Source organism: Ambystoma mexicanum, chromosome 8 (genome assembly GCF_040938575.1).
Source record: "Ambystoma mexicanum isolate Mex_15411 chromosome 8, UKY_AmexF1_1, whole genome shotgun sequence".
NCBI classification, from domain to species: Eukaryota; Metazoa; Chordata; class Amphibia; order Caudata; family Ambystomatidae; genus Ambystoma; species Ambystoma mexicanum.
In genome coordinates, this window is record NC_090929.1 from 1,178,733,209 (window position 1) to 1,178,760,533 (window position 27,325).

General features: G+C 43.5%; 1 protein-coding gene across 4 annotated transcripts in view; it reads left to right on the top strand.

Moving 5' to 3' along the window:
• PCDH15 (protocadherin related 15) overlaps positions 1-27,325 on the top strand; it is a 3,978,145-nt gene that overhangs the window by 3,277,227 nt on the left and 673,593 nt on the right. For all 4 annotated transcript variants that reach the window (XM_069611238.1, XM_069611242.1, XM_069611241.1 and 1 more), the window contains one exon: positions 21,437-21,546. In XM_069611238.1, coding sequence (XP_069467339.1) covers positions 21,437-21,546 — 110 coding nt within the window. The remainder of the gene's footprint in view (positions 1-21,436; positions 21,547-27,325) is intronic.

The following is a 27,325-nucleotide window of genomic DNA, read 5'->3' on the forward strand; positions in this document are numbered from 1 at the left end:
GTGTTTGTACATTAGGGCATGCTCAAGTGTTACAATATACAACATTCAATATCTGGTTGAGGCAAAAGAGGATACATACAAAGTAAACATATGTATTACTTAACAATTAGGATTGTTTGCGAAAAGTGAAATACAAATGATAGTTACCTGCCACAAAGATGTTCAATGTGGTCTTATATAATGAAACCATAGTAAAGTAGTCCATTTAAACAAATTGTTCGATAGAAAATGTTGACAAATAGTTCTAACATTATTCATGGTTTTTTAAGAGCTATGCCACCTCTCTCTCTCTCTGTCTCTCTCTCTGTCTGTCTGTCTGTCTGTCTCTCTCTCTCTCTCTCTCTCTCTTTCGCTCTGTCTCTCTCTCTCTCACTCTCTTTCATTCTCACCCTCTCTCTCTCTCTCTCTCTCTCTCTCTCTCTCTCTCTCTCTCACTCATGTTATTTCCCCAAGCAAAACTGTTGACAGAGTAGCAAACACAAGACAAAGCTGAGATCTTACAGAGAAAATGTCCCTTCTGGTGGGAAGTGCATAAGACCAAAGACATCCCATCAACCATGAATGCCATCTAACCACTGCTATGCTGAAGAGTCCGGCAGACAAGGTAACAAGTGGAGAGGAATCCGGCGATGATGGAGGTGAGAAGACTTACAATTAATCTCTAACCTGCCAATGAAACTTAATATTTTATGAAGGCTTTTCAGTTCATTAAGCCATTGGGTAGCTCCCTTATTAGTCCACTACAGCACCTTCAATAGAAGTGTTGAATAGCAAATAAGTTCTTTATCACAGACAGCGAGATATGAATTGCCTTCACAAATCACACTTTACACAAAAGGAGCATAGCAGGTCCCTGGATGGCAATAAATAACAGTAGCCGAAAGATGCCAAATCCATCACTAAAAACCAAGCAGTGTTGCCCCCAGTGACAGGACACAATAATAAGCACTGCCATCTTACTGGCATACACGACACAATACACACTGCTGCTATGTTGTACAATAATTTAACAGGTGCCTCAATGCACATGAAGCAATCTACCCCATAGGTCACAATGCCACCATGCATTCATGACACTTGAAGACGCAGTAATGATTCCCATGTTTCTATGTTGTACATGAAGGATTATATGGTCCTTTGTCTGGGATCTCAAGTAGGGTCAGATTTGGTTACTGTCTGATTTGTTCAGAATTTGGCAAGTGCTGCACCTGCCAGAAAAAGTTTCAATTGCACTTTTAGCACCCAATGATAGAAGTGTACCAAAAAAAGTAGTGGAACGGTGGTCTCGGAAGGGGAGAGGGTAGGCGGAAGCCTAGTGCAACATGTGACAAGGTGTTGTAGCCAGGGAATTGCAATAGTCTATGGGACTAGTAACTAAGCCTCCTGTTACAACTTTACACTTGCACAGGGACATGAATGCACAAATCCTATAAATAAAATGGTGAATATGTTTGTAGAAAATAGAGGAACAGTAAACAGAAAAAAATAAAAGTAGTGGAAAACCGCTCCCGACCATTCCCGCTCACTTCAATCACTGTTAACACCACAGTTTAAACCTAGGGGTGGTAAAGAGCATTCTCCAGGTCAGGATCCAGTGTATCTGATCACCTAGTTGGGAGCCATCAGTGAAGAGATAAACTGGGAAAAACACACGTGGCAGTAAAAGGTACAAAAGGTGTGGTCAGGTGCCAAAGCTTAGTGTCCAGACACTGGATCAATGTGATGGGATTCCCAAGCTAGATCTCACACGATCAGACTTCTGGAGAAAATGCTACATCAAGAGGTAGCAGGTCTCATCTGGTGTCTGGAAAGGGTGCAAAGAAGGTGGATCATCATGGTTTGTCAAGTGATTGGTCTGAGTAACTTCAGAGACCAAGAGCTCTCAGCAGGGCCAAACAGGGACATATCATCTGCCAGGGAACCAATGGAAAAAGTGGTCTGCAATTCCAAATGTTTTCTTTTACTTTTCATATTACTGTGAGTGCTATACATGCGGGAGTTTTCGGTCACATTTGTTGCAACATTTTAAATCAAACATTTTAACTATGGCAGTGATACACTGCCATAGTTAGCTCATCTTTACTTGCCTTGTCTGCCACTACTGTACTTGCCTAGTTGGCCACTACCTGTACATGTACCGCCTATGATAGCTACATTTAGCCTGCCCATTGAAAGCTGCACTCTGAATGCTGAACTTAGCCTACCTATGATAATATGCTGCATTCAGCCCGCCTATGATAGCTACATTTAGCCTGCCCATTGAAAGCTGTACTCTGAATGCTGAACTTAGCCTACCTATGATAATATGCTGCATTCAGCCCGCCTATGATAGCTACATTTAGCCTGCCTATTGAAAGATATACTTGTCAAATGTACTGCCGTTTGTACTCTAGTCAATTGCCACCGTCCCAAACTTAGTCGCCATCTACTATACCTGAGTTATCTGCCTTATCCGCACAGGCCCCAACCCTGATCAGGCCGGATTACACAGACTACTCTAGTTCTATCTGCCACCCTCCACGGTGACGTCACAAGATGCAAACCTTACAAGCCACACTAGCCCTTCTCACTCTAACAACACTCCTAGTCCACATACCCAGACTCACTCCCACCATAGAATACACCACCCCACAACGCTCAGCTCACTCCCCTGCCATGACACAGACTCCACCTCAACCATTATTGAGTCGGAATGACCAAACTGAAGAACCTCAACAACATAGAACCTTCGAATCTAAACCATGCAATACCATATCTAGAAATGCTAGACTCTGAGCCAGACTTGCAAAACTATATGAACCACGCGCCAGAACACTGGCCACATCTAACCGTAGCAAACCCTCACATAATAGGGGCATAGAAAAACCACACAGCCTACACCCAAAGACACAAATTGCACGTATGCACACTCCTGCCACAACCCAGGAAAAGACATGCACACCCCCATCCACCAGCCCACTTCTAAAAGGTGCACTAGTTAATGCTAGGTCCTTGATTGCTCATGCCATTGAGATTGCTGATCTTATCCAGACCGAAAATTTTGACTTCCTGGCCATCACGGAATCCTGGCTACATGCCGCCGCAGGACCAGCAGGACCAGCCATTATGTTAGCAACCCCCAACGGCTACACCATCCTAAGGGCAGATATAGGCGAAGCCCGCGGAGGGGGCATAGCCCTTATTATTAAATCCAGGGGCGTAGGAGACACATAAAATCTGGGGGGGACAGGGGACATCTTGTGGACTTTGCTTTATTTATTTATTTATTTATTTATTGTGTTTTAGTCAAAGAACTCAAAAATAGAATTAAATTACAAATATCACTGTATAAAACAAGAGAAAAGAAGAAAAGAAAACAGAAGAAAATTAAAGGATGCAGCAGCAAAGAACATGTCTTTGTATGTTGCATTTCTGGATTTTTCATCTCACTATGAGCTCATGGTAAAAGAGAGGAAATAACAATTACTTCCAGTGGGCCACAGCTAGGATGCCAGCTTGTTAAGAGGCAGATCGCCTCCATGTGGACTCCTGCCAAATAAAGGAGTTGAATCCTTTTCTACCAACTGCAAGTTGCTACTTTTATTGTGTGGGGGGAGGAGACGTGGGTGTCTCCTGGAATGGAAAAATGGGGGTTTCGAAGAAAGAGGAAATCTTGTTTGTACCTCTGAGTAAGCCCTGTTATGGGAGTAGAGGGATCAGGTGTGCGATGTTGCTGCTTTGACTGTCCTCCGGGGGGGTAAAGCAAACAAGGAGGATGAGCGATCACAAGCCCACCCCCTTATAAGCACTCCCCAGGTCCACGGCTGGATGTGTCAGACCCAGGGGATGCCTAGTAGGTTGGATGTGGCCAGAGGGGCAGCCCGCTATGTGGGCTGCCCCTCTAGCGCCCCTGCCAGGGCCGGGCCAGCCTCTCACGATGAGTCTGGTCCCTCTTATTCCATCTCATGCTGGCTTCAGAGCCTAGCCTTTCTTTGCCTTTGTTATTCTGAATGCAGAGCTGGACTCTGTTCCTTTCTCGTTTAACATTTGCTGCAAAGCCTGATCTATTTGATTCTCTCATATGTTACTAGGACGGCAGAGCATCGGTCCTCTGTCCTGTTAAATTATTCAAAGAGCCCCTATGGCCTTTCTTTGCCTCTCCCATGTCCAACTGCTTGCTTGCTTAATACACACCTCCTTGCTTGAACACTCAACATTTTCTCCCTAACACAGCAACGGTAGCTGCAGTTTGTCTTAACTTCTATTTGTTCCGTGTCTTGAATTGGCCTCTTATTTCTGCTTTTCTGTCTGCAGGGGAAAGGCATTTGCCAGTCACTGCCATGATGGTTCTACCTGGCCATAAGAGGGCAACAGCTAGCAAATATTGGAAGAACATGGGCATATTATACCAGAGGCTGGCAACTTCCTTCCTAATGCCTACACAAGAGACACAACTCTTGCCTTTGTTTCTAACAGTAATTCATTGGATGAAGAAACGCGAGAGCACACATATTGCTTATAAAGGAAGGGGATGATGTCACACTTTGTTAAGACATTTTGATCATTCTAGGAGCTAATTTCCAGATGCAATTAAGCGATTACCTTTTAGACTTCTGGATTTAAATAACGTTAGTATCACCTGGAAAGCACAGAGGTTGCTCAACAGGGTTCCTGGAGCACGAGGGGGTACCCTTTTCATGGGCATGGATGATTGGAGGGCATTCTAGCCCTGTTTTGGGGCCTGGCCCCTACAGCCATGATGGGGGGAGGGGCCTATTACTTTTAGTTATACGTACCCTTTGAGGGTGGGCAGACACTGCCTCCTGCTTTAGCCCACTAACAGCTCTGCTTTGCATCTTTATCACACATACCTGTCAGGTGGCATGTGACTCAATGCTACTAATGTTATCAGCCTCAGAAGTCTGAAATCCTTTGCCACATCAACTAGGGTACAGGCTTGCCACCTGAAACTTACCCATGTCTGAGTCGGCATCTGTCACCCTGTGGGGAAGACACACACAGAAAGAGCAGGGGACACAGTGCCCTTGTGGGTTTTTCACACTTATTCCTCGTGATGGGCACAATTCACTCCGCAGAGAAAGTGGCACATGCTGGACAACATTATCCTACTTTGACAATGTCACCCAAAGAGCGAAATTGGCCATTTGAAATACCTCTGGCGACGTATTATTGCGCAATCCACACTGATGGGTTTCAGCACCTGCTTAACGCGAGATGAAAATTAAGGGCATTTGCCAACACACTCAAGAAGCACAGGACACCTTCTTACCAGTGACATACCATGCTCAGTCATCCTGATCATGAATTGGCATTTATCTGGGGTCATGTTAAATGTATTTATTTATTTATTACATGTGTAGCATCACGCAAAACCCCCAAGCATCAAGGCTCAAAGTAAACTGCATGGCGTGGACCACTTCCATTGGCGCACATCTTTATTTTTCGCCACATAATGGAAGTTTGTGCGTAAAAGGCAGATGAAATCAAATTGCTTTTCCACTTTGGAAGAGTGTACCTCACACAATTAGCGATTGCTGGCGGAATTAACAATGGCTTCCTCTGGACTCGCTTTTACCAGGTTTCATTTCCAAGCAGATCCCAGAGGAATCCCTTTCCTTATTTCCAGCATGAGAACCCATGCTGGCAGTAAGGCCGCATTTGTCTGGTGAGGCGGGAAATGAAGGGGGTCCTGGTGTGTCCACTCGGCTCCCGAACTCCACCCAGAAAATGCACGAAAATCTGGCCAGTTAAAAATCTGGCCAGTTAAAAAAGCAACAGTAATAGTGTTTTCCACCACTTTTTCTGAAACAATTGACCTGGAAAATGCTGTGTTGCATCGGAAGCTGAATGCATTCACTCTGCCTCTTATCCCACTGGAAGATTAAGCCAGGTGCTGAACACAGGTGTTACATATTCCTGTGCACAATCTGCATTTGGAGAATTAACTGACTGAGCTGTTTTACAAATGATATCTCCTCTGGGGCTTTACTGTCTTAACCCCTTAACTGCCATGGGTATTTCCCCCCAGTGCCAAGGCCTTTTTTGGTGCGTTCGGTATGTCGCCATTCAATCCCTTGTAACTTCTTTGTTACATGAGATATCTCGGTCAAAGTTGGCCCCTTTTTTCCCACATGTAGGCAGTCATAACGCCACCCAGGAATTCTAGTTTGCTGTAGGGGGGTTAGAGAAAATAACCAAAAAGGAGAACATTTGGGTTTTTTTCAGAAAATGGCAATAAAATGTTGTACAAAGAAGCCTGTGGTGTTTTCCTTGTAAGAGCTAGGAAGGAACAAATGGTTTGCTCTGCTGGATTCGCCATTTTCCAGGCTTTCAAGAACAGATTGAGTGGAAACCAAAATAACATATTTTGATATGCTAATCAGCCGTTTTGTGAGAGGTAGGCGATTTTGGCGTTTTTTGTCCAATAGGACATGCGTGAACGGAATGGAATAAAAGGGTTGGAAAGCTGAATGGGAAACCAGAAAGGCATACATTTCTGTAAAGTAGAGAATATTCCAAGTTTAGGAAGGGGTGATTTGCACAAGTCAGGAAACAACTATATAGGGAAAGATTCCATAGTTTGGGGGAAATCGGGAAAAAGACAGAAATAAAAACACAATTTCCGCACATTTCACCCTGGTCACCGACCGAAACACGCAGCCAACAACACATGGCCTACCTTCCCGCGTTCCCATCAGTTTTCCGATGAAAACGGTATCTCACATGTGTGGGTGCACCTACCTGGGTGCAAAGCGAAAAGCCTAAAACACTGGTAACCCCAAGTCTTTTTGAACAGCAGATTTTCAGGAATTTTGCTTATGTGGACAACCTACAGATTTGGGCCTAGGGTGTCGAAGCCACGAAGGAAAACAGGGAACCCCATGCATTTCTGAAAAGAAGACACCCGTGGGAATCCACAGAGGTCTGACTTGCGTGAAGCGCCCTATAATTTATGACCCACAATCCCTGACAACGTCTGAAATTTAGTGGAAAAAACACAATTTTCATTTTGTCTGGGATTGTGGGTAATAAATTCTGGGGTGATTCAATCAAGTCAGACCTCTGTGGATTCCCACGGGTGTCTTCTTTTAGGAAATGCATGGGATACCCCCTTTTCCTTCATGGCTTTGACACCCTAGGCCCGAATCTGTAGGTTGTCTCCCCAAACGTTTTGGGGGTTACCAGTGGTTTAGCCTTTTCCCTTTGCGCCCAGGTAGGTGCACCCACACATGTGAGGAACCATTTACCACATGTGAGGAACCGTTTACATCGGGACACCTGTGGGAACATGGTAATGTAGGACATGTGGTGTTTGCGGCGTGTTTAGGTGGGTGGCAAGAGGGAAATCTCTCAAAATTGTAGTTTTTTCAACAAATTCCAGACTTTGCCAGGGATTGTGGGTAATACATTCGCGCAAGTCAGACCTCTGTGGATTGCCACGGGTGTCCTCTTTTTGGAAATGCATGGGGTTCCCTGTTTTCCTTGGTGGCTTCGACACCCTACGCCCAAATCTGTATGTTGTCCACATGAGCAAAATCTACTTTCCCGAAAGGCTTGGGGTTATCAGTGGGTTAGCCTTTTCCCTTTGCGCCCAGGTAGTTGCACCCACACATGTGAGGTACCATTTTTGTTGGGACACCTGTGGAAACGCAGGATGGTAAGACATGTGTTGTTGGCGGCGTGTTTCAGTGGGTGGCCAGAGTGAAATGTCTGAAAATTGTGTTTTTTATCACCAAATTTCAGAGACATTTCCCTCTGCCCACCCACCGAAATACGCCGCCAACAATAGATGCCTACCTTCCCGCGTTCCCACAGGTACCCCGACGAAAACGGTACCTCACATGTGTGGATGCACCTACCTCGGCACAAAGGGAAAAGGCTAACCCACTGATAACCCCAAGCCTTTCGGCAAAGCAGATTTTGCTCATGTGGACAATCTACAGATTTGGGCCTAGGGTGTCGAAACCACCAAGGAAAACAGAGAATCCCATGCATTTCCGAAAAAGAAGACACCCGTGGGCATCCCCCTTTCCACTAAAAACATTCATGGTGGTTTAGTGACCCCCACACCCACCCAAAGCAAGTTATCATTTTTTTATTTTTATTTTTGTTTTGCCTCTTTCCTAGGGGAAGATTGTGCTAGCAATCTGCCCCCAGATAGGTCTACATGATATGCCCCCCATCCATTTGGGGTGGGGGGAGAGGGGCACCCCCCTTTCCACTAAAAACATCCATGGTGGTTCAATGGACCCCACACCCACCCAAAACAAGTTATAATGTGTTTTATTTTTGTTTTGCCCCTTTCCTAGGGGCAGATGGGCACATGTGTGTGGCCCCCTGCCCCCAGGGGGGATAAACGTACTGCGCCATGCTTGGGGGGTGGCTCTGCCAATATTTGCAGAGGCCTCCCCCATTCCCCAAATGGATGGGGGCATCTCATGTACCCCTTCCTAGGGGCAGAAATCTGCCCCAGGGAAGGCTACATAAGGTGCCCCCATCCACTTAGGGTGGGGGGAGAGGGCCACCCCTCCTTTCAAACACATAAAATCCTGGTGGTCCAGTGGGCCCCTCACCCCCACCCCAAACAAGTTATAATATATATATTTATGTGTTGCCCTTCCCTGGGGGCAGATGGCATATTTGTGTGACCATCTGCCCCCAGGGGGGTGGCAAAATGTACAAAATGTACTGCCCCAGGCTTGGGGGGGCGGGGGGGCGCTACCAATATTTGAAGTGGCCTCTACCCTCACCCCAAATAGATGGGGGCATCTCATGTACCCCTTCCTAGGGGCATAAATCTGCCGCCAGGGAGGGCTACAAAAGGTGCCCCCTCATCCACTTAGGGTGGGGGGGGGGCATCCCCCTTTCAAACACAAAAAATCCTGGTGGTCTAGTGGCCCCCTGTACCCCCGCCCCACCCAAAACAAGTTATAATATATATATTATAGATATTTTTGTTTTGCCCCTTTCCTAGGGGCAGATGGGCACATGTGTGTGGCCATCTGCCCCCCGGGGGGTAAAACGTACTGCCCCAGGCTTGGGGGTGGCTCTGCCAATATTTGCAGTGGCCTCCCCCCCACCCCAAATGGATGGGGGCATCTCATGTACCCCTTCCTAGGGGCAGATATCTGTCCCCAGGGAAGGCTACATAAGGTGCCCCCTCATCCACTTAGGGTGGGGGGGAGGCTGTCCCCCTTTCAAACACAAAAAATCCTGGTGGTCTAGTGGGCCCCTCACCCCCACCCAAAACAAGTTATGATATATATATATATATATATATATATATATATATATATATATATATATATATATTTGTTTTGCCCTTCCCTATGGGCAGATGGCACATGTGTGTGACCATCTGCCCCCAGGGGGGTGGAAAAACGTACTGCCCCAGGCTTGGTGGACGGGGTGGCTCTACCAATATTTGTAGTGGCCTCTACCCACACCCCAAATGGATGGGGGCATCTCATGTACCCCTTCCTAATGGCAGAAATCTGCCACCAGGTAGGGCTACATAAGGTGCCCCCTCATCCACTTAGGGTGGGGGGGAGGCTGTCCCCCTTTCAAACACAAAAAATCCTGGTGGTCTAGTGGCCCCCTGCCCCGCCCCCCCAAAACAAGTTAGAATATATATATATATTTGTTTTGCCCTTCCCTAGGGGCAGATGGGCACATGTGTGTGGCCATCTGCCCCTGAGGGGGTGTCAAAACGTACTGCCCCAGGCTTGGGAGGGGTGGCTCTGCCAATATTTGCAGTGGCCTCTCCCCCCACCCCAAATGGATGGAGGGCATCTCATGTACCCCTTCCTAGGGGCAAAAATCTGCCCCCAGGGAGGGCTACATAAGGTGCCCCATCCACTTAGGGTAGGGGGAAGAGGGCCACTCCCCGCAAAAGTCCCTGGTGGCTAGTGGTCCCACCCGCACCCACCCCACCCAAAACTATGTTTTTAAAAAGAAATTATCTTTTTTTTTTGCCCCCCCTTCCCTGGGGGCAGATGATCACCCATCTGCCCCCAGGGTATTGCCCCCATGCTTTGGGGGCCAGGAGGGAGAGGGCATCTTACACAGTAAGCAGCCCCTCCCCCCACTTCAAAAACAGATCCCTGCACAACACACCAAACACATATTCTGGGGGGGATAAATGGCATTTCATCCCCCCACTTAAAATTGTGGGGGGGATTTTTCCCCCCATGTCCTACGCCCATGATTAAATCTAACCTATCCATCAGGCTAGTGCCCTCGAACGACACTAAATCATGCGAAAGCCTAACAGCTAAACTAGCTATTAACAACTCAAAAACCCTCACTATCCACCTTATCTACAGACCTCCAAGCCCTATTGGAACCTTTGAGGAGGACATCTCTACCATCCTATCGCACAACCTAAAACAATCATCACAAATCATCCTGCTAGGGGATCTTAACCTAGGCTTCAATGACCAAAATGACCCACAGGCAACTCGAATAGCCAACCTACTCTCTGAACTAGGCTTCTCACAAAAAGTACTTCACCCTACCCATAACAAGGGTAGAATACTCGATTGGGTGGCAGACCACAACTGCAATGCCTCCATCCTATCGATCTCCCCACTAATTTGGACAGACCATCTCCTTATAACTTTTGCTCTAGAAACGATCAGACCCACTACCGCTTCAGTCCAGCCAGCACCATCCATCCCAACCAGAAACAAGAAAAACATCACCCCGGACAACCTACTCCCGCTCATCCTCCCCACACTTAATTCACTACCAGACAACCTGGACCCTGAAACACTAGTGAACGAGTACAACAAAGTCATGTCCTCTGCCTTAGACATAATTGCACCACTCAAAGTGAAACGCACCAAACCTAAAGCCCACCTCAACTCCTGGTACACCCCCCATCTAAAAACTCTTCGTACCAAAAAAAGACAATGCGAGATCGCATGGAAATTACAAACATCGGAAGAAAATAAAAGCACCCTGAGAGATATATCTACCCTCTACAAAAAGGAAATACTAGCAGCCAAAAGGGAAACCTACAACACTAGAATAGCCCAAGCCAACTCTAGCATGAAGTAACTCTTCATTATCCTAAAGGAAATAGAATCCCCCATCCCAGTGCCTGACAACTGTGTCAAAGATAAAACATGGTGCACCAACATTCAGCAAGCCCTAGCTAACAAAGTAACATCTCTCCAATCTAAAATTGCCACGAAAAAATCCTCGCTCAGTCTCGACAATAAGCCCAAAACAGATAGCACCCCTCCTAAAAATAGCACCAACTACCCTCGCTTCAAATTCTCAAAAGTATCTACTATTGAGACAGAAAAAATCATACTGTCACTCAAACCATCTAATTGCCAGGGGGATCAATGTCCACCTCAACTGATAAAGGACGCAGCTAGAGACCTGGCTCCCTTTATCTCAAAACTCATTAACGCCTCATTTGCTACAGGGTCCATACCAAGCAACCTAAAAGAATCTTGGGTACTCCCTTTGCTTAAAAAACAGACACTAGACCCTGCCATACCCACGAACTACCGCCCAATCACCACTGTGCCATTCCTCTTAAAAATCATAGATAAAGTGGCGTACTCACAAATACAGAAACACCCTGAAAACAACAATTTACTAGGAGTACGGCAGTCTGGCTTTCGTCCCCAGCATGGAACCGAAACTGTCCTCTTAGACCTAAAGGCGCAAATTGATGCGCTAAGGGATCAAGGCAAACCAGCCTTGCTCCTCCTCCTGGACTTATCAGCCGCATTTGACCTTGTTGACCACAAGGTCCTTTGCAGGCACCTGGATATAGCCGCGCACTTCTCAGAAGAAGCCACAAAATGGATCCAATCCTTCCTCAATAACAGGACAATGAGAGTCTTCTCCACCACTGCGGCAGCAGACTCCATCCCCATTACATGTGATGTGCCCCAAGGATCCTGTGTTTCGCCTACACTCTACAACATCTTTACTAAGCCCCTTTTCGATAATCTGGACCTTCTTGGTATCACCTACCCTAATTATGCAGATGATACCCAGATTCTCCTACCACTTACCGGTGATTACGACAAGGATTTGGCCTTGGTGAACAGAGTGTATCTCATCATCCAGGTATGGATGGCCACACACGGTATGCTTGAATGATGACAAAACTGAAATCATCATCCTGGGCACAGCCCCCACCCTCAAAAAACTGGGCCCCAACTACTCCTCCTTCAACATCGACAACAACCAAATCACAACCGCCCACGCAGTTAAAACTCTGGGTTTCTACCTGGACTCCACCCTTTCTTTCAACAAGCAGGTCAATGCGATGGCTTCAGCAACCGCCTACACCTGCAAACTGATAGAGCAGGCAAACCCTTCCTATCAAACGATAGCTGCATCACACTCGCGAGAGCGCTCGTGTTATCAAAACTGGACTACTGCAATTCGCTCTATATTGGGGCTAACAAGGAAGTCATCAAAAGAATCCAAATTCTGCAGAACAATGCGCTTAGAGCAGCACTTTGCATTCCCAGGAGAGCCCACATCACCGCACTCAGACGAGCTAACAACTGGCTCTCTACTCAGGAGAAAATCCAACTAAAAGTTGCCTCTTTGGTCCACAAATGCCTTAACAACGCTGCACCGCAGTACCTCTCTGCCAGATTCACCAAACTAAAACCAACAAGATTTACTAGATCTGCTAACTCCAATAACCTATTCATACCTAGAGTCAAACTGACTAAAGTCGGTGGCTGCAGCTTTCAGGTGAAAGCAGCTCAACTCTGGAACGCCCTACCATCCACCTTGAAAACTGACCAACCCTACCCCACCTTCCGACACAACCTTATAACGTGGATCAAAAATGCAGACACACTTTAGATCATCAACTGCCTGGACTTATTCAAGCCTAGGAATTTCTGCTTAGGACTGTAAATACATGCTTTTACACTTTACATGCTGTATATTCCTGTATATTTTGTGTATACTCCTGTATATTTTGTTGTATATTATTCGTGTTGCTCTATTTTTGCTATTTTTACCATGTGATCTTGTAACAAAGTTTTGAGCTGTCTTATAAAATGCGCCCGGTTACCCTTGGGTCTGGTGCGCAGTATAAGTAATAAAAAACAAACAAAATAACAAATCTGGTCAATAACATTGGCCAAAACTACCACAAAACTAAGTGCAAGTTAGTTAACTCAAACTGGCCCACTTAGGCCAAAAACAATGCTAATCGTTGACAAAACAAACTGGCCACCTTGGCATGCTGGACAGTCCCGTCATGAATTCTCCTATTGCCATATAGCCCAGCCTGAGCCCTGGTTAAGGGACAATAAGAATGACTGCTGGATATTCATCTCATTAATATGAGATTAAATAAGAGCTCTAAGAACAATCAAAGGCATAGACCGACCACAACATACCTGCTCAATCTGACAATGCGCCGACGGAGAGGCTGTTCGTTTTAAATAAATACTCTTGACCAGCATGAGGGGCAGAAAGATAAATGTCCCCAGGACTGCAACAGCAACAAGTATAAAAGAATCGTTGATACACGTCTTCCTATTTTCCCCCTGTTTATGAACCCGGGAGGAAAAGCTTTCTGAGGGAATGATGGACAGAAAATATACATAAAGGAAATGTACCCGAAAGCCCACAGTGGCATTTTTGCTGAATGACACTGAACTTTTTCAAAAGTAAACAAAAAAAAAGGTGGCGGTTAGGAGAAGAAAGGGGGTGCTGCATTCAAGGGAACCTGCTGATCCATATGCTAATAGCAAACAGGCTTAAAAGGAAAAGGTGCAGTCAGAGGAGAACCACAATCCCATAAAGTAAATCCACTACCATGTCTCAAACGACTGGAAATCGGGAGAGACATGGATCAGAACCTGAACAACTCTTACCTAATCAAGAACATTTTGGTTTATGTTGATTATTACCTGTGCAAGATTTGAGAGAAGGAGGCATCAAACAGAAGAATAAGAATTTGAAATTAATAAGAGGCAATTAATATTCTATCTGCCCCCCACCGCCACCTCTTTTATAGTGCAACACTTAACACGTGTCCTACATTGCGCACTGGAGGGCTGATGTTCTGAACATGGGGTTCATTTTCCTCTTCTCTGATCCATCGTATGTTATGTATGTAATCCCACCTTGGTTGGGCTATTTTATTTTAACATATGTTCTCAGAATTATTTTCCACAAAAGCGTACATGAAATGCTGATGCCGAAAATGCTTCTAAAAGCGAATCAAATTTAAGAGCTTCAACCCATTATGAAACCCTGCTACTGCTGTCCGTGGATTACACTTAGGAAGTTCAGCCTGGCGACTGCTTTCAAGTTTCTGAAGTCAGCACCTCACACTTTTAGTCTAATATCATCAATTGTTCCACCTAGCACCACTGCAAACATATCAGCTTCAATGCTTGCATTTTATGCTACTCCTGGGAACGTTCTGAAAGACATTACTGTGAAGTATTTGCCTCAAGTACTGTAAACTATTGTATTTCCTGACATGGATTTTCGGTATTGCATCAGCAAGGCGAAAGATTGGGGAAATATCAAGGAAAATGTAATTATTTTATGAAAGATCACCATTTGCTCTGCCATCCTCGGGCGATGCGCCGCAATCTGTTGTTGTAGTCGTGCCTGTTCATTATCTCTGATGCACTCCGGAATAAATGCTACCTCATCAAATGAACACTCTGTATTTCTCCACGGATTGTGCTCGGTGGTCGTGTATTTTGCTCTGCACTGCTTCATGCCTGTGGGACAGAAAGTATTGCCTCGAGCTTATAACTTTAAAGGTTTTGAAGATGTGTGGAAGCGTTTGTGCACTCCCTACACGTGCACTAGCAGAAGGAAACGCGCGTTCACGCTATGTTACACTGTACTTCAGTCTGCCTGTTGATGGCCATATTATTATAAACACCACTGAGTTAATGTTTTAAGGAGAATTGTCTTTTCTAACGAAGAGAGCTATTATAACTAATATTTGTCCCAGCTCGATACTGGACCATGATCACGTGGTCCATTTTGGGATCTATGACCAATTTCGTGCTTAAGACGGAGCGGATTTGAAAGACGCAATGTGCACACTTTCATGCAAAAAAAAATACCTACTCAATGAAACAGCGTTCCATCTATATCCGGAGGCAAATTCATTGTGTCAGTTTTATCGTTAAGTTGCACTGACGACATTATACAGGGGTAAAGGTTTGGTAGGTTTTAGCAGTTGGGGTTGGTGGAGGGAGGGAGGTGGAAGAGGAAAAGGGGATGATCGTGGTGGGGGTTAGCTCTGTTAAATACAAATGTCATCTGCCTTTTTGGGTGGTTTTGTTCCAATTGGAAATATGTATGTAAACGTATATCCTAGAGTTTAATATGAACATCTTGTTTATTTTTCCATTCTACTTTTTATTAAAGTTCAGATGAGATTTAACATGATGTGCAGTGTATAAAGTCAATACCATTGCTGTTATGCAAACACATAGAGCCACGAGGAATCCAGCAGATTTACATAAAGTACAGCACACATCTTAATCGGGCATCTTAAAAGTAAGAAAACAAAACAACATTGATTCGACGGACACTGGAAGAAATACAGATCAGCAGATGTTAATATTACCAGTTGCAGAGTGTAAGGAAGGCATGGTGTCAAACATTAAGGCAGACACAAGTGAAAACAATTCAAGGGTGTTTATTGAACTTCAATTGGGTTTGAAAAATGCCTATCTAATCCTAAATCTAAAGATGGGAGCAAGCTACAACCATCGAATAATAATAATGCAGTCCTAGTGGTGTCTTGTCAAAATAAAAGGGCCTACACTAATAATTCAAAGTCTCTTCTTTCAGAGGGCCTGATGCGACAAACAAACATTAAAGTTCCTTTCTTCTTAGGATTTCTAATGAAGACAATTTCTCAGGTGATACAGGGAAGGGGATACTGCCTCTCACCATCCAGTGTCCCACTCCCACTCCCCGAAGACCCCTCACCCAGGTGATCCTCCTGCACTGGTCCACCCCCAGGAACTGGATCCAGAAGCGATGGCTGAGTCCTAGATGACAGATCCCCGGGGACTAGTGAGTGAGATATCTTCTGGTTTCTCACAATAGTCAATCAGATTTTCACAAACGACAGAATGGCAAAAGATCAATTGTCTGAAAAATGACAAGTCTCCCATTTCACCTTCAACTCATGTCTTCTGTCGTCTTCCTACTGGCGCAACGCCTACATTTCAGACAAAGATAGGGGGCTGCCTCTTTAGATATGGGGACATGATAAACATGTGGGGTTCAATCACTTTTCGACTATCAACGTGTTTTGGATGACAATCCCATCAGCACTATCAAGCAGCGTTAAAGGCAAGGGATCATGGGTGTTGTCCAAAGCTACTGGTTCAGACCCACATACTTCATCTAATAATGTGTCACCTGCAATAAAGTATTGCTTCTGAGGGTTAGTGTCATGTGTATATTCTTAATTAAATAACAAATGTTTTAAAATATACCCCTAAATACATTGGCTGAGTTTAACTCTAAGTGAAATTATTATTAACCTGTAATCACTCATTGATTTGCCAAACAACTGTTGTATCCACAATTGCAGTCGGTGCCACAACAAGATGGCCGTCCATGTCGTGTTCAATAGAAGGAGCTTATAGAAGATGTTGGCTGCCTCACCCAGAGCAAGCAAGCAGTTAAGATGGTTCACCAAACCAGGCTTGGAGAAGTTTACAAGTCAATGGGACAATATAGCTGTGTCCTTTACTTAAGTCCTAATAGGCCACGGTATGATGCGGGTTTGGCCGGTCATATGATATAATACATTTAAGGAGTATAATTTCTTCTGTGCTTGATACAGTTTGTGCGTAAAAACAGTCCAGTAAATATTTAGTGCTGCACTGTGTAGATACTGAAAGAAGAACATTTAGCTACTAGTTTCCATCTTGAACACCGCTGTTGTTCCACTGTGAAACCACCTGTCGTTCAGTGCCAGAACTAAAAATGTTGTTTGCAATGTTACTCTTTTTAATTTCTTTTTATTTACGGTACCTCCTGATCTATACCTCAAACCTTTGGCCCCTTTAGATGGGTGTGAATGGGATTGTTGTCACCAGCAATCTAAGCTAGTGTGCAATTATTGGCAAGAATTCTGATCTACCTTGTAGTAACTGCTATAAATCGGAGATTTTGGACACTGGTTGTGTGATGTCCTGCATTGCTAGGGAATATCCGAAAAGAGATGAAGTGTCCATATCAATGCCACCCTTTTGCCTGTACCCTCGAGTTTGGTCTTTTTAATTTGCGGCTTAGAGGAAACGAACTTCGTAGAGTGAAGTTAGAAGCCACGTGGCGATGGTAGGCAATTAAACTGATGCCTGCTCGGCCAATTTTCTATATGCAGCCAACGAGCAGATTTGTCCAGCTTTGAGCTCACATTTTGTGTTTTGGAATCATCCTTCAGTAATAATTCCTAGTGCCAATAAGGATGTGTAATGTTTGTAATTTGCATTGTTGCCTTAGCTGTTCCATTTTCTGCCTTTTGATTAATCCGATGTTCGCAGTTTAATGTCAGGGAGTTAATCTGATTTTAGGACTATGGGTAGTAAATCTACTTTATGGGGTTGTGTTGTCCATGATGTGGGATATGAGTAGTCCTCAGGTCCGCTGGAACTTCCATTCTTGAGCTTTAGGCTTCTAACCCGCATTATGTTGACTCCCATAATGTGCTCTTTATTGGATAAAGTAGCCTCTACCATTCACGTCATGAGGAGTTATGTGACCAAACGGAGGCAGCAGAGTTTGTTTATAAGGTCACCGAACAACGAAGTGACTTGCAATATTCTTGTTTATGTACGGTAGAGGGTATATTGCATTTTATTAATTACTAGCTGAAATACCCATCATTGCCCAGGCTTTCATTCCCTCATAGGGACAGGTAGCTGTCAAAAATGTGGTGCAGATTAGTGAAATGGTGTGTAATTGTATACAGAACAATGCTTTGCCAAGCCACAAACCCACACACCAATTTTTACTTTTACTCAAATCTGGGGAAGAGGTGGGGGTCCAAATATCATGTAGCTAGTATGGTCTGGTGGTTCCTATCAGATGGCTGTGCAGAATTTGGTGCATATTGGTGAAACAGTGTGGAAACGTATAGGAAACCTATGCAAATCCAAAAACCCACACCCATATTTTCACTTTTGCTGAAATCTGGGGAAATGGGTGGGGTTTCCAGATGTTATGTAGTCAGTAATGTCCCTAGGGTCCTAACAAGTGACTGTGCAAAATGTTGTGCATATTGGAGAAATGGTGTGGAATTGTTTAGGGAACATATGCAAATCCATCAACCCACAACCAACTGTTCATGTTTGCTTAAATCTGGTGAAAATGGTGGGGTGTCCAGATCTTATGTAGCCATTGATGTCCACGGGGTCCTAACCGGTGGCTATCCACAATGTGGTGCAGATTGGTGAAACAGTGGGGAATTGTATAGGGGACACATGCAAGGCCACAAACCCACACCCACATTTTCACTTTTGCTGAAATCTGGGGAAATAGGTGGGGTGTCCAGGTGTCATATAGCCAGTAATGTCCAGTGGGTCCTAGCAGGAAACTTTGCAAAATTTGGTGCAGACATACACAAAGCTACAAACCCACACATGTTCACTTTTATTTATGTATACATAATACATGGCCTCACACTGTCATCTCCATGAATATGTGGCCTCTTGCTTAATCTAATGTAAGTGATCTTCCATTTGCTGATTCATATAATTAATACAAAATCTGTCTGGATTAGAAAAAAAAAATACTAATGCGCAGATGATGTTATGTTTCACAAAAATAGTTTGAGCAATATAATAAAATGCATTGAAAAATATTTGCATGTCACTCTTTAAAATAACCATTGACATGCAGATTCTTTCTCACATGTGTTAAAGTTCAACAGCAGAATTTGTACTTTTACCTCTGGTTTGCAGGTAAATGTTGGTAAATTTCAAGGTGTCTTACATTCACGCCTTCATGCCTGTGAGTTTCTGCACACTTTATAAATACATAAATAAATAAATAAATACATGTGTATTTACTGATTGTGGTATTCACTTGGTATACCACCAGATATTACATGGCCACAGTAGTGGCCGTGTAGTTATGGTTAAGTTGCTGTTTCCATAGGAAGAGCACTTTTTGGGCGGCTTATAACTTCGCTCCCCCTGGATGAATCCTCACCAATCTTTGCGAAAAAACGTATATGGCCCACTATGATTTCTTTTGCAAAGTTTGGTGAGGTTTGGTCCATGGGGGGAAAAGTTATTTGGGGGGGTCCCAAAATGTCTTTTTTTCCCATAGACATAATGAGAAAAAACTTTGCTCATGCCTACAGCCCAAACCACTGGACGGATTTACACCAAATTTGCGGCAGTAGCAGCGGCTTGGTCCCAAAAGCGTGCTTTTGTTAATTTGGTGTAAATCTGTCCAGTAGTTTTCTTTAAAATGACCAAAATGTAAGGCACAAAAATTAGTGATATCGATGTCCGCTCCGCGGACACACTTCCCTGTTTGCTCCACGAACAGGACACGGATTGGCCAAGTGGCTTGCGTGATGTCCGTGGACATATGACATGCTCTCCGATTGGCCGGGGTGAAGCGTGAAGTGCGTCAGATACCGACATCATGGCAAAACATATTTAAAAAAACAACATTGCACTCGTCAAACTGATCAAATAATGTTTGGGAAGGTGAGGGGTGATGAGGATGGGATGGAATATGGCTGCAAGAAGCACAAAAACGTGTTAACTAAACAACATCCAAATGCGAAGAAAGCACTTAGCGGTGTAGACCACGCTCCCGCAGTAAGGTGCATTCGCAAACTACTTCACCCGCTCTTGACATATAATGCGCCAGTCAAAATACGCACACACTTTCTTTTTCAAACTCGCACATGCGCCTCATCCGAACACGGACACGTGTTGAAGAAAACGCGCAGAAATGATGACCGTGCACAAGAGTTAACGGAAAACACATAGCAGTAAAAACCATGCACATGCGCTGTAGAAAACACGTACCTGAAAAGACTGCACACACGCGATGTACATAACACGTAGCTGCGTAGACCACGCACACGCTCTGTAGATAACACGTAGCTGTGAAGACCATGAACACACGCTGGCACTGTAGACAACACGTAGCTGCAAAGAGCACACACACGCATTGTAGAAAACATGTGGCTAAAAAAACCATGCACACGTGTTTCTGAGCTCACACGCGCCTTATCCGAAGACGCACATGCGTTGAACAAAACCGTGCGCAGGAGTTAGTGGAAAACACGTACTAGTGAAGACCGCGCACACGCGCTGTAGAAAACACGTAGCTGCAAAGACCACACACACGCGCTGGCACTGTAGATAACATGTAGCTGCGAAGACCACGCACACGTGCTGTACATAACATGTAGCTGCGAAGACCACGCACACACACTGTACATAACACATAGCTGAGAAGACCACGCACACGCGTTGAAGAAAAACACGCAGAAATTACATGAATCCAAGCTCACACGTGCCTCATTTGAACATGCATACACGCTGAAGAAAACGCTTAGCTGCGAAGACCGCGCACACGTGTTGTAAAGTGAAGAGGGGCCCTGTATGGAACCCCGCCTTCCCTTTCCATGGTGGCTATCTTGTTAAAGGATTTTCCTTTCTGCACCGGGATGAAGCAGGCGTACTGGTTTGGGAAGAAAAATCTTTTTTTAGCACCGGGGACCCACTTTGAGGACCTAGGGTGGTAATGGCCTTCATCCATTTAAACGGACATTATGGTTACGTTGCACTAATAAAAACCTATGAAATTCAGTAAAAAAAACTTTGTTAAAGGGACGTTCTGGTTAAATTGCACTACTAAAAACCTATGCAATTCAGATAAAAAACTTTGTTAAGGGGACGTTATGGTTAAAAGTAAAATAAAAAAAAACCTGAAATGGAAAAAAAAAAAAAAAAATATATATATATATATATATATATATATATATATATATATATATATATACACACTAAAAAATGTGATGTGAAGTGTGGCATTTTTAAAATGTTCCCCTTTTTACCATCACATACAACAATGTAATTACCCACCGCATATAACAAATGAAGTGGCTCATGCATAGTTAACACCTTTTTTTTTGGTTCCATTTCACGCAGAACCTTTTAGATTAACCTTGCCATTTGACAAAGAGATACACCATGTTTAAAATTCAACCATTCCTTAAATTGAAAAAGAAACGTTGTTGTAGACATCCTTGATTTGATGATACAATTATGCTACATGTATTTATTAGGAAAGCTTTGTGTTACTAGCTAAATGCTATGAGTCTGTTCCATTAAAATGTGGAGGACAAGTTGGAATTATTGTTCGAGTTATGAGCAATTATGTTAAGTAAATATGTAATTCATTCATACAGACCTGCTCCTGTGAGTGAAGATGCGCCCATAGGCACGGAGGTAGCTGTTGTAACCGCAGCTGCATTGAACCAGACAATTGTGTACATAATGGTTTCGGGAAATGAAGAAGGTGAGTCAGTTCCCTGGATCTGTCTGTGCAAATCAAAGTAAGATAAACAGTGATGTGCTTAAATGTATAGGTAAATGTTAAGAGAACAAGAACATTCATATTACACGTAGAAACACGCTATTGTTAGTGAACGATCGATGAAAATATGTATGTGCTCTTTATTATAATAATTCTGCATTTTATATGCACATTTACATGCAATTTATGCATTATTTTTTAATCACTTTTTCTAGTCACACGTACCAAATGATTATGTGCTTGAATTGCATTTGTATAACGTTCTTCAATGCCTATATTGGCAGATATTGGTTTCCCAAACCTTTGATACTTAAATTGTGCTACAAGGACCGCACGCTACATCAATTCAACTCAATGGTTTTGGCAAACTGGCATTGTGGCTGCCAGAATACAGGCAATGTTTTACAGATATAAACATAAAACTCCAAAATGGATTGCCTGAACTTTATATCAATGTATTAATCCCTCTCTTAGATCATGTATTATTGATTTCTGAATGCATGTTGTTACATAAAGAAACAACATGAATATGAAATGGTTCACGGTTATATAAACACATCAATTCCAACCCTAATATTATAGTTTGATCATTAGAATGTACACTCAGGGGGGCGTGGCTTGGCACCCATGGGAATGGCTCTGAACATGTCACTCCTGCCTGCATTCTTCCTTTCATTTAATCAAATGCAGAACATTTTCTAAAACCATCTGTAAACCTACTGCGTGTCAGCTCCTGTGCTGAGGGGGGCGGTCCTGGCTCTGTTGTGCCCATTTCTGTCACAAGGAAGGTCCGTTCTGGATATGGCTTGCCACCGGTTGTAATAGTTCCCAAAATCCTTCACAGCTGAGGAAGCATCAGGGCTCCGTTCCATGCAACACTGTGTTCTTGTTGACATTCGGCCTCACAACAGCTTTCATACCCACCTAATGGCCAAAAAAACATTTTGCGCTCTGGAATTCGTTTCAAAATACAGGTACTTTATCATACTATACATTGTTTTATTTGAGTAAACTCTTTCTTGCTGAATTTATTTAATTCACTGGGGACTGAAAGTTCCACATACTGGCAGGAACCCTCTCTTGTTCATACCTCTCGTATATCATATTTACTAATATATCATATACTACCCATTATTATTGCCTCAACAAGGAATTGTCAGAAAGAAACCTCACTTGCAGCAACAAGGGCCTAACAATACAACCACCCTGAAATGCCCAAAAAGTAACTATCCTCCAATTACCAATGAAGACCTAAACATGGTGGCACTTCTACATGAAATTAGTTGTCTCAAACCTTTTATCAATACCACTAATCAGAAAGTTCAATAACTTGATGATAGGTGGTGTGCATTTGAAAACAGGCTGCGTACGACGGAAAATAGATTCAGTGCAGTAGAGAATTTCTTGCCACAAGTACTTCAGCCTGAAATGAATGTAAGGGAGGTACAAAAACATAATGAGTAACTGGAAAACCACAGGAGACGGAGCAATCTCAGAATATCAGGCCTTCCAGAAGGTAGTGAGGGGAATGATGCCATCATTTTCTTGCAAAAATGATCCTGTCATTACTTCATCTACCTCCTGAAACTGTGATTAATATCCAACGTGCACATCGCATTGGTCCGATGAAAAATGTTCAAGCTTCCCAAACAACACTATGCACTATGATATTCTTACTTCTGGAATACACCCAGCTTCAACTTATCATATCCAAAGCAAAAGAAAAGAACTCCCTTCTATGGCACGGTAACAGGGTTTACATCACGCAAGATGTGGTGAAGAAAACTGTCCAGAAAAGAAAGGAATTCCTAACCTATCTCCCGGCACTCAAACAATTGAACGCAATTTAAGGTATGTTTCATCCATGCTCTTTCAAAGTTACCATTAATGGTACAACATCCATCTTCGATGAACTAGCGACCTAAAGGCCTTCATCAGAAACTTGAAAAATGACGTGGACACTCTCTCTTCAGCTACTGCTGGAACTTGACTCTTCAAGCATCTTCTCTCAAAATCCAGCCCAACCGTAACACCTGAATTATGATGCAATATATTCATATATAGTATTGCGGGCGGGAGGTGGGCGCTCGGTCATCCTTCTTGTTGTAGGACCCCATGCTGATCCTTCTTGCTGCCACCCTGTTCTCCAATCTTTTTTGGCTCTCAAGTTCTTTTTGGGTAAACTTGACATTTTCAAGATCTCTTTCTTTCCTCTGTACTATGCTCCATAAGCTCTCATATTCTATGTATGTCTCATTACATGGCCACGGTAGTGGCCATGTAGTTATGGTTAAGTTGCTGTTTCCATAGGAAGAGCACTTTTTGGGCGGCTTATAACTTCGCTCTCCCTGGACGGATCCTCACCAACCTTTTCAAAAAAAGTAGTTGGGTCACTCTGAATCTTTTTGCAAAGTTTGGTGAGGATTCGTCCAGGGGGGGAAAAGTTATAGGGGGGGTCCCAAAACTTTTTTTTTTCCCATAGACTGAATGGGAAAAAACTTTGCGCACGGCTACAGCCCGAACCGCTGGATGGATTTACACCCAATTTGCGGCAGGAGCGGCGGCCTGGTCCCAAAAGCGTGCTTTTGTAAATTTGGTATAAATCTGTCCAGTAGTTTTTTTAAAAATGACCAAAATGTAAGGCAAAAAAATTAGTGATATCTGCGTTCGCTTCGCGGACGGACTTCCCTGTTCGCTCCGCGGACAGCACCCCGATTGGCCCATGGGCTTGCGTCATGTCCGCAGATATGCGACGTGTTCGCTGATTGGACGGCGAAGGGCGTGGAGCGCATCAGATTTTCTGCGGCGCCCGCCATCTTGTATTCGCAGTCGACCGCGTACAGCGCAGTGAAACGTGGATAAAAAATTGTATTTAGTGCCGTGTGTTGGTGTGTAAGAGTGTTTGGGGAGGGTGGGGGAGTATGAGATAGGTTCAATGTTTTGTTTTTTTATGTGCTAGACCTTTTTCTTGCGTTCGATTTGTCCGCGGAGAACACGGCTGTTCTGACATTTTGTAAATAAACTAAATGGTGGGGTGTTTAGAGGACGGAGTATGTGTCATTTTTGTTCGCAAGGAAGGTAAAAATGAGCTATGAACACTCGCGGTGTACTTAATTGTTCGTAAATATACAAACTGGGGGTGTCCTCAGGACGCTGTCCGTATTGTAATCTGTCTAGTTGAATGTGTTCTAAGAACACTCGCAGTGTCCCGAAATGGTTGCAATTACACAAAATGGGGGTGTTCTGAGAACGTTGTTTGTATTGTTCGTTGTCAGGGTGAAAGTGTTTTAAGAGCACTCCTTTTGTTCGCTAATAGTACAATTTCCTAGGGGCGTCAACCGACTTTTTGTCCACTAAAGAAACGATAAATCCGGCTGGTGTGCGCCGACATTATGTGATAATCCTATGACTGGCGCTATTGACCTGGCTGACTTGCTTTTGCGACACTAAATCATATCTCCCGCCCCTAAGCCTGATATTATCAAAGCATTCATATTCACCGCCTCTCTCCGTGACGTTACAGGGTGCATAATCAAACGCACCCAGTCGTCTCCAGTACTACGCGACTTTACACAGAACCCGGAAGACAACACACATTATGTCACAACACAGCGCGCCACAATTCGGAATATGAAACTGTGATTTAAAAGCAAAGAGCAAGATTGTAAATGTTGTAAAGTACATTTATTTGACATCAAATGTTTAGAGAATATTCAGCAATTTGCATTTGTCTTTGTTGTCGATCTGCAAAAGTTCATGTTGAGACACGCAATGTTCCTTTGCGGTTCAGAGAGTGTTAGATCAGCTTACAACTCAGTGCGCCACAATTCGGAATATGAAACTGTGGTTTAAAAGTAAACAGCAGGATTGCACATTTGGTAAAGTACATTTATTTCACATTAAATGTTTAGTGAATAATCAGCGATTTGCTATTGTCTCTGCTGTCGATCAGGAAAAGTTTATTTGGAGCCACGCGTTGTTCCTTTGCGGTAGATAGGCTGTTGGTTTATGATAAAAGCAGTAAATAGTCGCTGTGATAATCGGAAGGTTGCTCCAACAACGAGCCATTAGACCACTCTATTGGTTGGTATGTTGTTTGTAGCCACTAGTACTGCGTAAGGGCATAATGGTCCTTGGCGATTGTCCCATAAAATGGTGAGGGTCATGAAGTTGCATATTTGGACTTGCACCTGGCAGTTGAAGACCCCATCCGCTGGAGTCTGTAAATCGTGACATAGACAAAATGGGGCCACGTACCTGTTTTAAAAAACATAAATTAGTCTTAATCTTCATTAAAAATCATCATTTTATTTATTTAGGGCGTGAAACTATTTGCTATCGAAGATAGTGCAACAGAGTATGTTAATAATAAAATAATAATATTTTCCCATTCATATAGTGCTAAGAACCGTGAGGTATGTAAGCGGTGCTTATTATTAACCACGGTGTGTGGTGCTCATTTATCGACCACGGAAGGATGAAAGGCTGAGCTTGGCCTTTCCGGGATTCAAACTTGCGTTAGCAAGCTGTGCACTGATGTCAAAGCGAGTGCTGTACTCGCTGTGCCACTTGACAGGCTACAGTGAAGTGGCACAGCGAGTAGAGCGCTTGACCGCCTATAGACTGGTTAAATTATTTCTATTAACCCACCCTGTGTCGTCTGCCTTTTTCAGAGCCCTCTAAACGACAGGGGATCAATTCGGCAGTGATAATGCGCGGTAGAAAACATTATGCCACTTTCAACGAACAAGTTCAACTTGAGCGGTCTTCAATGCTACGCTATTGTAATTATATTTGGTATAAAGTAATCTAAAGGGTTACTTACAGTACAATTGCAATTTCCATTGTCTACGAGTGGTGCAGTCCCAAAATACGACTCCGCGTGTGCCAACGATCTTTCGTATAGTGATATAATATATAAAAGTGGTTTAGTTTCAGAAATGTCATCTTTATCTTCTCTTACGTTTAAGCAACACTCCTTCAAGAGAAGTCTTTCATCACAATCTCTGTCTGTCAAGGTCAAAACACAATACAACCTTATAGTCCCCTTCGTGAGCCTCTCCGGGGCCCGAGAAAAAAATGGAAGCAGCTGACCTTCACTGTGAACGAGCATAAATTCTTACTTTGCAACATTCTGTGTAAAGTCATCTGTAGAAGTTGTGGAAGCAGCTGACCTTCACTGTGAACGAGCATAAATTCTTACTTTGCAACATTCTGTGTAAAGCCATCTGTAGAAGTTGGTTTTTGCATGCCATGTTTGTATATTGTTTGCGTGATATTAAAAAAAGTTTGTTTAAAGGACGTTATGGTTCTAAGTACAGCCAAAAGACCCCTGAAAATAGCAAGTTATGGTAAGCTATGAAAAATAACTCGCGCCACCACCATGCACTGCTAAGACTAACACCCAGGACATCAAAGATGACATCGCAAATGTCATTGATGAAATCACTGATGACATCACATGTATATGTACTTTTCATGGAATTTGTGTACTAGGGATTTTTATTATAATGTTCCGAAAAAAGTGTCAAGGATATTGCAATAAATATCATACCGTTATTAGTGCTTTGAACGATGCATTGATATAAATAGCATTGTATTATGGGATTGTATGTAGTATACTGAGCTACTAATGGAGAAAGATAGCATTGTGTGCAGAGTACAAGATAAAAGTATAATATTTGTAATGTTAATATGTTGAATAATGAAATGATAATTGTCCTAAAATGTTCAAAAATTCACAAAATGGGGGTGTTCTGAG